The following is a 12,751-nucleotide window of genomic DNA, read 5'->3' as shown; positions in this document are numbered from 1 at the left end:
AAACTAGTTCTTCATTCATAGGTAATCTAAAACAAACCACAAATGTTTTGTGACACAGAATATGAGTGGACAGGGCTGGTGTTTCAATGAGAATCTGACACAGTGTGGGTATATTTGGGGAACAGAGCTTTAGGGAGATAGAGCTGGATAGAGTTTAGCCCAAGGCTCAGTCTGATGGATCCAAATTTGGTCTTGATCCATCCATGCTAAAATTGAGTCACACTCCTTTAAATGATCTGTGAAAGTGCTGGTAGAGAGCATACTACGTTCGGTGTGAAAAACAGTGAAACAGGGACACCAAGAAAGTATGGAGATTTCCATGCCTGTGATTTGTAAATCAAGTCCATTGAAATGAACACAAACTTTGTTTCTCTTATAAGCAAACAAGAAACACAGCAGGATGGGGGTCAGTTGTCTCAGCTGCAGGCTGGCCAGAACTGGGAGAGGGAAGAGCCTTCACTCAAGAAGTTGAACATGACTGTTCCTTACCAACCATAAAGTCTTTTTTTGGATACATCTTTTTATGAAAGTCTGGAAGCACACAGGAAACAGGTTTCTTGATTCTAGTGTTGGTAAATATTTTCATACGCAGTTTCTGGGAAAATAGTACAAACAGTAAATCATTGATAAATAAAAGGGAACCGGGAATGTTGAAACAATCTCATGATCATGGGTATCAAATGGGGGCTGGCAGCCAGTGGTGAAACACTTTTAAAGGCTGCTTGTTTATATCCATATGCATAACCTTGTAGCTCAGACTCTGATGAGTGCATGAGGAATGGAAACCAGTTTCTGAGGAATACTGGGGCCAACTATTACTTCTCATACAAGCAGATTTCAACTAGATGTGCACTTCAGATGCCCAGCCCTAGCAATGACACACAGTCTAAGGAATAAGCATCTAGGAGACAGCACAGTAACATGCCTTTTGCAGGGAATCAGGGTCTGTATTTGTATGGTAGAGTTCTGTCAACCTAAGAAACCCATGCAATTCAGTCTACATTTTGGGTTGTTTTCAGTGTGTTGTTACCCTCTTCTCCTATTTTGAGGTGCTTCAACTTGCATATATTTTATTAAAGAGCATTCTGCCAGAAGCAGCACTCAGCACTTCTCACATTTCAGTTAGCAGACATGTTAACACTTTTCTGGCGACCATGCTTGTTAGCACATCAGTTTATTTTGTTGTTTGTCTTGACAGTTAGCTATAAAGCCAAACTGTGAAAGACTTCCTTTTATTTAAACTGCTTGAGGATAAGTAAGGAGATGCTCAATGAAACAGAGTAAAGCAGTTTGTAAATACAATAATAGACAAGTGGTGATTGGTCAGAATATGGTGGGGTGCTCAGGTATTACTGCTGTATTCTTTCCACTACTCCTTTGTAGTTTTGGGAACCTGAAGTTAATTTGTTCATTTTCACACAATCTTTTTCTTATCAGGTCATTTGGACTATGCTTACTCAGCTTTCCCCATAGTCCCCAAATGAGTGTGGCTACGCTGGACAACAAGGAACAGATGACTCCTTGTAGGCATTCAGGACAGCATATCAGAACTCTCTAGCTCAGGAAAAGTTTAGAGGAGGTGTAGGCACCCACCTTAAACAGGTTATAGACATCAGCCTCACTTTGGTACCACGGTGCACCCATCCTAGCCTTTTTGTGTGGTCTGGGCTGCTGGGGCCGGCAAGGGTATGCCTCAAAGTCTTCCAGGCGGTAAGGCAAGCCTCGTCCTCCAACCATGAAGCTGTCTTGGAAGATTTCCTCATGCAACTGCAATGGAAAAACACAGGCCTTCAAACAGGGCTGGCCAACAACCACGTGTATGGGTCAAACTTTTGAGTTGTTGCCCTCTATTCTATATTAAAGAGCTTTGCAGTTGAGGAAGTTAGCACTGGCCCAGCTTACATCAAAGGACATAATATGAAGGACATATATAGGATAATATATACTAAAGAACATCAATCCAAGCAGTGGATGCAGACAAGCAGCTTTTAGGCTGCAAGACAGTTCAAGCCTTTCAACACTAGGGTGCAAAATTAGGATAAAAATGCTTCCGTTTAAACACAAGGCATTGGCACATCTGATCTACATATTTAAAGCTTATTACTTTACACACTTGTTAGCAGACGATGCAAGTGCTCTACACTAGGACAGCATCCCTATGAAATGGACCACCAGATCACACTGTGGGCCCTATCAACAGGTGTAGCACCTCCCCCTGGATTTGGTGAGGCTACTTTGTAACGCCCTGTATAGCTATAATTTAACTTACAACTTTGCATGAGGTATGTACCTCTTTTATCTCTAGTACACTCTGTGGATTTGTGTTAGGATTTTCAATTTTTTGCAGTATTTTTGCTCCAAGTTTTAAATTAGTTCCTCTGAAACACACAACTGCTTTAAGGAAGGTGCTTCCAACCCTTCTGATTCTCAGAATCCACCTGAGTGCTGACAAAATACTGACCACTTTTCACCAGGCACTGTGTGCTCTTGCCTAGCTACTGTTTTCTAAAGAACTGCTCCAAAACGCTGATCTGTCACATGGTTCTTACTCAGCAGTGGTTGGCACAGAGGGACAGGAGGACCCTGCCAGGGCAAAATTCCATTTTAAAGGCTTAACCTCACTGGTTGGTGGAAGATGGTAAAGCAGAGATGAGGATGTGAGGGAGGCCACTAAACACTCTCCCTCCAAGCAGAAAGCACCAGCATTTCCTTGAACCAGCTCTCCCTGCCTCCCCCTGTAGTGCCATGTAGCAGCCACCACCCTTCAGGCAGAGGCTCACAGCACAGAGCCAAGGACGAAAAACACAATCACCCCATAGCTGCTCAGAAGAAGCCAAAGAAGGGGCGTGGCAGGGCAGACACCTAACACTGCAGCTGTCCTGGTGTGTAGTGTGGGCTTCCTGCCACCCATGCATGGAGGCAGAAGGCAGGCAGGCATTAAAGGGTGGCACACAGCAGGCTGCACTCACACTCTCTGCTGTTAGGGTTTGGTTCTTCTGCAGGAGGATGCTCTTGTCAACAGCTCGCACAGAGCACAAGGACCCTGGAGCAGCCTTGAGGTTCAGTCTGACTTGTGATCCTGGGAGCTCCTCCTTTTGTGAGAATTCCAGTGCCACCTGCAAAAGACGACAAGGTCTGGGGGCTTAGCCTTGGAGAGTGTGTCCCTATGACTCTTATACATCTGGGTTGCAGAGGGAAAGATTTGAATAAGGTAGGGAAGGAAGATGAGATGCTGAATCAAGCCATCCTGGAAGTCCATTGGGAAGGTTGAAGGGGCTGAGTGCACACAGCCCTAGCCAGAATTCCTCTACCACACACATCCACCACCCTATGATCCAGAACTACCCAGGGAGCTAAGCAGACATGTTTCTCCTCTGTGTTAGTGAGCGTATGAGGGACAGTGTGTTCCCAAATCAGTAAGAGGGAATGGGGGAAAAAAAGAGCTCAAGGGGACATGGTTTACTCCTTGAGCAAAGCTTGCCAGCTGGTGTTGTGGTGAGCAGGACTAGGAATTCAGGGAGAAGGAGGTTATCTGTCTTGTTTCTCACCCAAAATACTTGGACATCTGGTTTTGCATATATCCAGCTTACACCCTTTGGATGAGGATAAATCAGGCCCAGGAACTACAGCAGACCAGAGCACATCAACAATGCTATCACACTCCTTGTGTGATTTCTGCTCACCTTATGCCTGAAGCACTTTTCTACTTCAAAGTGCTCCACATCAGCCACCACCTCTCCATCTGAGAAGACGGCATACACCAGCAGCTTGATGTCAGGCAGGAAGTCATTGCCAACAGGCAGAGTCAATGAGAAGGAGCCCTGCAGAGCTGCAACAGCAGCAAGGAAGAGAGGGACAACATCCAAACAAATCAACTCATTGGAGTGGGACACACATTAAGAATCAAAAGAGGGACTTAATAATTTCTACCTTAACAATAAGAACACCCCATGCAGATAATGTCACAAATTAACAATAAACCAAGCATAGCAGCCATTTCTTTGACTCATGTCTTCTCTAAAGGTACAAGTTAGCAGCAAAGTCATAAGATTGGATGTTAGATCAATTAGACAAGACAGAAGGAGGACAATTGCCTAGCAAAACACTGAACTGAGAGGAGATTGTGTTGGTCTTAGGAGCAGGATCACCACTAAGAACTCAGTTCAATATTTCCCACCTGTGGATAAGAATAACACCTGCAGACAGAGTCACTGGAGAGTGGTCAGTTTTCTGGGGTGTGTTATGAGACACTTCCCATGTTTGTACTCACTCTGGTGCTGGGTCATTGGCACCTTTTTCTCTCTGCTGAAAAGGATCTTGCCTTTTGCTATCACCTGGAGAACAAAGAGAAGAGCCATTCAAGGGTCTGAATTCCAAGAGCATGAGGAAAGTGTGAAAAGAACATGGGAAGATAGAATTATATCTGACAAATGTTGCCCCAGAAGCTTCTCTGGCAGGACATGATCTCCAGAGTTCTACAGCAGATGGTACAGCTGGGTAGGACTTGAGAGGTGTTGGTTAGGCCATGAGAAGGTGGGGCTGCTTGCAAAGCCACAGGTACTTCTCAAGCTATGAAGCTATGCTCTTAAACCCAGTGAACTCTGATCTTTGCATTACTAGGATCCAGTGCTTTTTGATTGCACAAGTGAGCCCAGTCCAGTAACCAAGACAGTCATAACCTCTCAGCTAGGCTTTAGTCACACCCTTGCTTTGACTCGCTTTCTGGAAAGTGAACTTCATCAAACACTACTGCATACCTGTGCTGTGCATCAAGGCCCTGTGCAAGGGCCTTTCAAGCTTTTGCCTGCAAAGATACAGGTGGGGGAATGTCAGCTGCCCCAGAGATTGCCTCTTAGTTCTCAGACAGATTGCCCCAGACACAGACATCTGGGGCACACCTTCTGGGAAGAGTTCAGGCTAGCCAGCCACCACCATCCATGTGGACATAAGAGAAAGTAGGGCAAATGGCAGGCATCTATTGCCAAGGTTTAGGTCAAGACATGGATCACAAAGCAACTCAGCAGGGGGCTAGGAGCAGGTCCAGGAACTGGAAAGCAGGCACAGGTTTGGGCAGAACAGAAGTCACAAACTGATTGTGTAGGAGTAGCTTTACCTTTCCTTTTAATATCTCTGTGCTGTGAGAAAAGGGTAAAATGCCAGTAAGCATAGCCTTGCGCTGAGAATCAGCTGTCTTCAGTGCTCACCAAGTAGTAGAAATCAATGTGGTCTTCTTCAGGACTGAGTTTATCCTGGGAAAGGATATAATCCACCTGCACTTCCTGCTCTTGATCACAGGACATCACGTAATTCTTGGCCTTGATCTCAAGGAAGCTGTCGCTCTCAGAGTAGAAAGGTTTCAGCCAGTGGAAGTCATCTCCTTCCATTTCAGAAATTGAACTGTTTTCACTTGGAGGGTTGTAGGTACCCTTCCGAGCACATAAACACAAGAGGGCAATACAGTTAGTATCAAGTGATGCAAGGGAGCTTGTACACCTGCTGAAACTCTGTTATCACCTGAGCTGATGTCAGACTGCATATCTGCACGCCTAAAATAATTTGTTGAAACATCATTTTAAAGTCTCTTATGAGATTTCCTCTTACAAAGTTTTAGCAAAAATCTAAGCCTAGTAGATTTGACACAATCTCATTTTTCCTCTATTTTTTGATGGGACACACCCCACACCAGATAAAAGATTCTCAGTGGCTGGTACTCACCCTCAGAGAAACCATTGTGCTGTTCCAGCTGGTGGTATCCAGTGTGAAGTGAGCTTCCCCCTTCTCATCTGTGAGGAGTGACAGCTGTGTCTCCTTATCATTGACATCAATTATTAGATGGACTGTTTCATTTCTGAGTGGAGACTCTAAACTGTGGCAGACTATCTGTAGGGAAGGGGAAGAAGTTAATACCATACCCTGTTGTGCCAGACTCTGAGGCACTGCCAGTCCTTAATATTAATTGCTTCTATCACTGGGTTCTCTCAGCCCTTCTAGCTTTCAGAGCAGTTGGAAGGATCCAAATAAAAGTCCAATAAATACATGAAAGCAACAATTTGAAGCTGTTCAGGACTGAAACAAAATAGTAATACAGGCAAATGAGACACCTCTACTGGGGGAAAAGGTGAATTCCTCAGATCCTGAGATGTTTCTTGGACAATGCTACAGGATCTTTGATGACCAGAAAGAGATTTGTCTCCAACAACTTAACTCTTGCTGTTCCTTGCCCTCCATACCGGGGTCAGTACTAACCCAGGTGAAAGTGTTCCTAGCCCTAGAACAGCAGTCCTGGCATCACCCAGGAGACCTGAGTTGGAAATGAGTGCCAGTGATCCGATATGCAAGGCTTTAGAGATTTCTGCCAAGTTACCATGAGCTTTCATCCAAAGGGAAATGTAATGTGCCTGCTAATGCCACCCCCATCCCATATGCACAGATTAGTTTCAGGAGATGTTCCTGGGGAAGCCTCCAGAAACTGCAGCTGGCCCCAGAATTCCAGTCCAGGAAATATACTATGTTAGGATGGTGAAAAAAAAAATTTTCTACAGCAGGCTTCACTCCTAGTTTCTGGGTGCCAACAGAGCAGCATTTACTTTCCTGGAGACTGTACATTTCTTGCTACAAAAGGTTTTATCTGTAATGCATTCTGAGCAGAGAAGGGATCCATGAATGTTACCTTCCCTGTGTATGGTATCCCTCGTTTGTAGAATGGATGGAGGTTGACAAACTCTACAGATTTCATTACCGTTGCAACAGGAATTAGAGCCATTTCCACAGAATGCACTCCTGGAGGGAGAGATGAAAAATCTGTTGAATCTGAAGCAGTGCTCTTAGGGAAGCAGAAGTAAAAAATGCACTTCAACACTACCTATGACATCTACAAGCTCTAAATTTAGGAGACAAAATACATTCTTCTAGGATATGATTCCATCAAGCTTTCTGGGCTTCCTGCTTCATGACATGATGCATAATAGCCTATAAGTATTTATTTACATGTTTATCTGTTTGTGTTTTTTGAAGATAGAGGGAAACTAAATTACTATTTATAAGCAGTCCAGAACTTTGCAACTGGCTGAGGAACACCCTCAGTGTCCAGGCAATCACTAAGAAGTTACACACATGCGAAGGGAGGTGAACAGTGGAGAGGATCAGGAAATCTGGTGAAAACAGATGGAAGAGGTACTAGAATAGAGAGTATTGCCATGACAGAAGATTTGGGAACCTTCAAGTTACTTTTTCAAAAGAAATTCCACTGTCACATAAAGACAAAAACCAAAAATGCTGCCTGTGAAGAAGAGAATGCTCCATGTATTATCCAGTACCTGTTCCATTTTCTACCATTTTTACTTCTGCAATTACATAACTGTCAGCTTCATTTATTTCCAGAGCTTCTGTCTTTATTGTGACAGTAACACAGCCATCCTTATTTGTCTGCACAGAGAGAACAGAGAGAAAGAGTGTGGTGTGAAGGAAGGCAAACTGTTCCATAGACACAAGGCAATCCTAAAGAAGTATTTCCAGATATTTTTTGAATAGAGGAAAGCTCCCAAATTCTAACTGCAGAAACCCATCATGGATACTTTAGGCAGAAAAGAAAATCAATATGCTTGGATTAAACAATCACCAAAAAAAATTGGCAAAAAAAAAAAAGGTACTTAAGGCAAATCACATAAGGGTTAATTATGTCACAGATAATCTCAGGAGACTGGATTCAGTCCAAATCCCATAGCTGAGAGGGCATGAATTTCACTATGTGAGCTAAAGGTCTCTTTGAAATGTTGTGGCTCTGATGAATAAAGCCTGACAGTGTGGCTTTCCAAACATGACCATTCCTGTGACATGGCCATATTAAACACAGGCATCCTGCCACGTACAGATGGCAAGAGTTTTGCCAATCATTGAGGCAGAGCCTGGGTACAGCCAGTGTTTCTAGCCATGCCTGTGAAGTGCTCCTCAGAACCTTTCAGGGCCTCTTGCATGCCATGTGGACCTGGCATTCAGCTGATGTTTTGCACAGCTAAGACTGCACAGTATTCCAGCTGGAGTACATTTTAAAAGATGCAGAGATCCAGCTAGATTTTTATATTCTGGTTCACTGCGGGCTGGTCTGACATTTAGAAATATTTTCCTGTGGCTCTCAGGCCAAAAGAGCTGCATCTGAAACCTGTGGGAAAAAAACAAATGCGAAGCACAAACACAAAAAATAATGGACACATATGAGAAGAAAATGTAACCAGCAGTGGACATAATTTCAGACCAGACACTAGCAAGCTTAAGATGATTCATTGTGCAGGGATAGAGCAAGAAACAGGGCATGGATCCACAGTCCATGCGATGCACTGATAGCCTGCCTATTGGTGGGCGTGGTCACAGGGCTGAATATGGCAGTGATCTGAATAGCCCCACCTGATGGGGTGATCTGATTGCACACAGTGTGATACAGGCCCTTGGAAAGGGTCCCAGCGCCACTGCCTCCCATGGCTTACACCTTCTCCCAATGCACGGAGTCAGGAACGCACAGCTAGAGCTGTAATTCCATCAACAGGGTTATGGGAAGAGGAATCAGTGCTCTGGTCATGTCCAGCAACTGGACTGCACAGGTTGGTGCCCATCTGAGGTGCATGGAGGCAGGTTAAGGGGGCAGAAGCACATTTCCAGACACTTTTGATCTCCTGTTTGTTCACCTACCCAACTGTTTTGCTTCTGAATCGCCGAACTTGTAGAATTCTCGTTTATGTCTTGGGTGGCTGTCATAACAATAATTTCTACTTTCCCCTGAACAGGCTTCCCATAAGTATACCTATGTCAAAAGAGAGAAACATTCACCAAAAGACAGACTGCTGACTATCAGCAGAAATATTGGTATAGGACACCTCCCATCCTCATCAGGGGAAGTGGAGCCTGGAGAGCTTTGCTTTGTACTTGTTTGCTCAGGAACTTTAGCTCATCTTCTAAAATAATTTTGCATCCCTCTCCACTCGCTATACCCAGCATCTTTAGTGTCCTTCAGTCTCACAGTAAGTGACCAGGTGTGAGAAGGAGCCCATTCCAGAGTGTGATCTGTCTCCCCAAGACACAGGGTAATGCAAAAAAGATCATACTGACAAGTGGAAGACCACTTCTTTTTCATGAGCAATCTGGAGGTGGCAGTGGAGGCAAAGGACAGAGATCACAATGGTATCATGTACTCACTTGCCACAGGCAACCAGCTGAAATTCCTCATCTGATGCAGTGATATGTGGAGGGTGCTCAATTTTAATCTCAAATTTTTTCAGCACTGTACAGAAGACAGTAAGATAAGGATTGAGGAAAAAAACAATGGATGGTATGGATGAGTAAGGACACTGAGAGAAATTGTGTTATAGCTGCAGTCCAGATGAGGGAAAGACAGTGACGTCCCTAGTTCTTCATCACCATGCTGCAGTCGAGTTACACCCTCCAGCCACACCACCCTGAACTTGCTGCTGCAATTGCACACAGGACTGCTTTCTACTCCAGCTCAGGCAAGCTTAAAAACTTTGAAAAGCACAAGGTTCTGTCTTTATCAATGCCAACTAATGGGACCAAGCATGATTCCACTTGCCATTACAGCAACTGACTGGAGTGGATGACAAACCTAGCCCAGAAAATGGTGACAGTGAGCAGCAAAATGTGCTCATTACAGGGCCCAGATGCAGGTACAGTGAGATGTCAGCCCATGGCCTCTCCTTTGTACCCTATGCAGCTGCAGAACCTCCAGCCCTGTGCGAGGTGTGCACACAGACCCATCCATCCTTGTGTCCATTCTGTTGTTCTCCTAAGGCAAAAGGTGGGATGAACACAGCTGCAGCCCCTGCTCTCTCCTCCAGCTACCCACACTGCTTTTCCCTCCCCTCTGGTGCTGGAGTCTCACCATATTCCTTAACACTGAAGGTTTTTTGAGCCATGTCCTGCTGCACTGAGATGATATAGTTCCCAAGCGATGCTTCAGATGCCAGGGGGAAGGATAGATCCACAATGCCGTGATTTGACTTTACATTCAGCCACTCAGCAACACGGTTGTATTCAGGATCCTGTTTGGAAAAGGGCACTCAGAGCCACAAGTCACATTGGGAGCACGTGTACCTGGCAGGTCCAGCCATACTCAGGCACAGGAAGGCACTACAAGGGCTTAAACTTGACCCAGCAGAGAGGATTCCAGATCGCCAGGAGAGATACTTTTGCTTCCTTCCAGCTTTATTTTAGTAAACTTAGGAATTACAGAGGCTGCCAAGAACAGTAAAGCTACTGAAGTGGCAACATTATCACACCATGGGAAGGAGAAGCACCTGTGCTGACCACATTGAAGCTGACCACACAGAAGAACTTTTGGCTGAACCTGAACTATAACCACAACTTCATGAAGTTACATTTGTGGCACACCTCTGGGAGTGAAAGATCACAGTAGAAGAGACAGAAACATCCCTTTGGTTACTTCTTTGTCACTTACCTGCAGCCATATCTGGGAATACTGTAAAAACAAGAGAAACACAATCTCAGTTTTGTAAAACAGCATATATGTGAACCAGTATAAAGAACTCTGCCTGACATGGGTCCCTGAGCAGAAATTTCTGCCCCATCCAGACCCCACAGTATGTCTCCTCCTCCCTCTGTGCCAGCTTACACCCATCTTTTTACAAGGGACCAGTGGATAATGGTTTCCTCCTAAGATAATTTATTTTTATCGTTTAACAGGCATAAAGGGAGATATCTCTTTCATGAGCCTCACAATGTGTCTCATGCTGAAGCTCCTACTTCTAGAAAGGCACAAGGTGATACTCACCTCATTTTTAATGACCTTAAGGTTCTCATCAAGGTTCACAATTCGAAATTTCACTGCAGATATAAAGAAAAACATAGTAAAGCATTCTGACTGCAACATGTCCTTGCACAAACTTGCTTCTCCTTTTCCATGCTCCAGTATTCATACCTCAGAGATGCTCAGGTCTTTTCCCAAACAGCCCTCCCCAGCATCTCCCACCCCAGAGGGCTTTGTCTGGGAGGGTTATACACAGCTGTGTGCTGCAGAACCCCACTGCCTTTACCTATAGAGATTACAAAGCTGGGGTAAACAGAGGGCTTGTCTATAGTGGCGTCTGTCTAAGGTCCAGTCATATCATGAAGATTGTGGTGACTCTGTAATTCTACAGCTTGGAACTGGCACTCTAGGTTTTATTCAAATACGAACAACAGTCTTCAAGGCTCTCCAGTGTCCTGGAGAGTCCTGGCTTTCCCTTTAGGTGTCACTACAGATATGGCACCAAAACAACACCCAGGAGCAGCAGGCTGGGAATTTGATGTAGCACACCTTGGAGAGGAACATCCTGACTCAACCTGTTCCTAGAAACACTGGATAGTAATCTGCTTCCTTCCATCTCCAACAGCCTTAGCTTGCTGCACTTGGTGAAATCTTCCCTCCAGGTGTGGCTGCTATCTTGACCCTTCCCTCCCCATTTCCATGTGCTGCCTTCTTGTCTTACCTGTTTCTCCAGGTTTGTATAAGCCCTTGTCTGTCTCTATCAGAATTATATTCTTTTTGGGCTTGACCAGAACTTTTTTGTCACCCTCAAGGAGCACATTGTCTCCACTGTGGATCAGGACATGCAGAAAAGCCACCTCCTCTGACTGTCAGGTTAAGAAAAAAAAAAAAAAGAAAAAAAAAAAAAATTACCTCAGACTACAAAGAGCTTGAAACAGAACCAGAGGCACCTGTCCTTCCAAAATCTCCGATGTCCCCCTCCTCCTTTCATCTCCTGTGATTTAAGTCTCTCCTTTCCCAGTCATAGTCTTCTTTTCGTTGTCCAGCTTCTTTATTCCCTTTTCTTTGCCTCTCTGCTTGTCATGTTTGCCTCTTTGCACATTTATTTTTCCTCTTTACTCTCTTTCCCACCCTGCATCTCCAACATGAACATGGCTCAGGCACAGGAGAAACTGAAGCCCTCTAATTTGTAAGAGCAGAAACAGATAAGAGACATATCCTACCTCTGTTTTCTTGGGAGTTAACATGAGGTCTGGCACCTGGGTTGATTGACACAAGGAAATTGAAAAAAACTCATCAGAAACTTGGCATCTTGTCACAGATATAAGACATCATCTCCCTGTTAAAAAATCCCCAAATTCCAGAGTCTAAATGCTTCCGTTTGTGATTCCATTTGTGATCCCGCTTGTGATTCTAGGGAGAAGCAGTCACTGTCTTGTTCATGAACTTAATAGTGAACTGACCAATATGTAATTCTCCCACTTAACACAAATGTGAGAGTTCTGTGGAACTAAGTAAACCACAGGAAAGTCAGATCCAAAGTAAGGGGAAATGGGATGCTGCTGAGGCAAACACAGGACATCTCAGCATCAGAGAGACTGAGCTCAGCAGGAGAAAGATCTTTTTGGTGGTTTTTATTTTTTGCTGACAGCAGATTTCCTTGGCTTTCCAGAACCAGGGCTTGCTGTCTCCTAAGGGCTGGCACCAAACTCTTAGTTAATCATTGTCATCTTGATGTAAAAGCCAAAAGTGACTACAGCCCCTCCTTGAATGCTACTGAGTCTGCAGGGCAATCAGGGCATAGGCACAGTGACTTTGTGCAGTGCTGAGGAAGACAGGGGCAGTTTGTAGAGCCTCAGCACCACACACATCTCCATGGCTCTCCAGAAACATAGCTGAAAGTTCTGTCATCAGTGTGTCTAGATAAGCTAACTACAGCAGTCAGCACTGACAGGAACTCAAGCCACTCCAGAAATATCC

The 12,751-nt window shown here is 44.6% G+C and overlaps 1 protein-coding gene across 1 annotated transcript in view; it reads right to left on the bottom strand.

Moving 5' to 3' along the window:
- The window catches only part of LOC110472325 (alpha-2-macroglobulin-like protein 1), a 29,017-nt gene that overhangs the window by 13,561 nt on the left and 2,705 nt on the right, over positions 1-12,751 (bottom strand). Inside the window, exons 4-19 of the mRNA XM_021533908.3 lie at positions 11,995-12,030; positions 11,493-11,637; positions 10,796-10,848; positions 10,463-10,483; positions 9,887-10,046; positions 9,187-9,271; positions 8,683-8,794; positions 7,317-7,425; positions 6,671-6,780; positions 5,716-5,880; positions 5,205-5,426; positions 4,271-4,334; positions 3,684-3,829; positions 2,970-3,116; positions 1,594-1,767; positions 490-595 (exon numbers count right to left, since the gene is read on the bottom strand). Coding sequence (XP_021389583.3) covers positions 490-595; positions 1,594-1,767; positions 2,970-3,116; positions 3,684-3,829; positions 4,271-4,334; positions 5,205-5,426; positions 5,716-5,880; positions 6,671-6,780; positions 7,317-7,425; positions 8,683-8,794; positions 9,187-9,271; positions 9,887-10,046; positions 10,463-10,483; positions 10,796-10,848; positions 11,493-11,637; positions 11,995-12,030 — 1,855 coding nt within the window. The remainder of the gene's footprint in view (positions 1-489; positions 596-1,593; positions 1,768-2,969; positions 3,117-3,683; positions 3,830-4,270; positions 4,335-5,204; positions 5,427-5,715; positions 5,881-6,670; positions 6,781-7,316; positions 7,426-8,682; positions 8,795-9,186; positions 9,272-9,886; positions 10,047-10,462; positions 10,484-10,795; positions 10,849-11,492; positions 11,638-11,994; positions 12,031-12,751) is intronic.

The sequence above is a fragment of the Lonchura striata genome, chromosome 1 (genome assembly GCF_050655825.1).
Source record: "Lonchura striata isolate lonStrDom1 chromosome 1, ASM5065582v1, whole genome shotgun sequence".
Taxonomy (NCBI): Eukaryota; Metazoa; Chordata; class Aves; order Passeriformes; family Estrildidae; genus Lonchura; species Lonchura striata.
The sequence above is the reverse complement of the archived record's forward strand: the minus strand, read 5'-3'. Positions and strand labels throughout refer to the sequence as shown.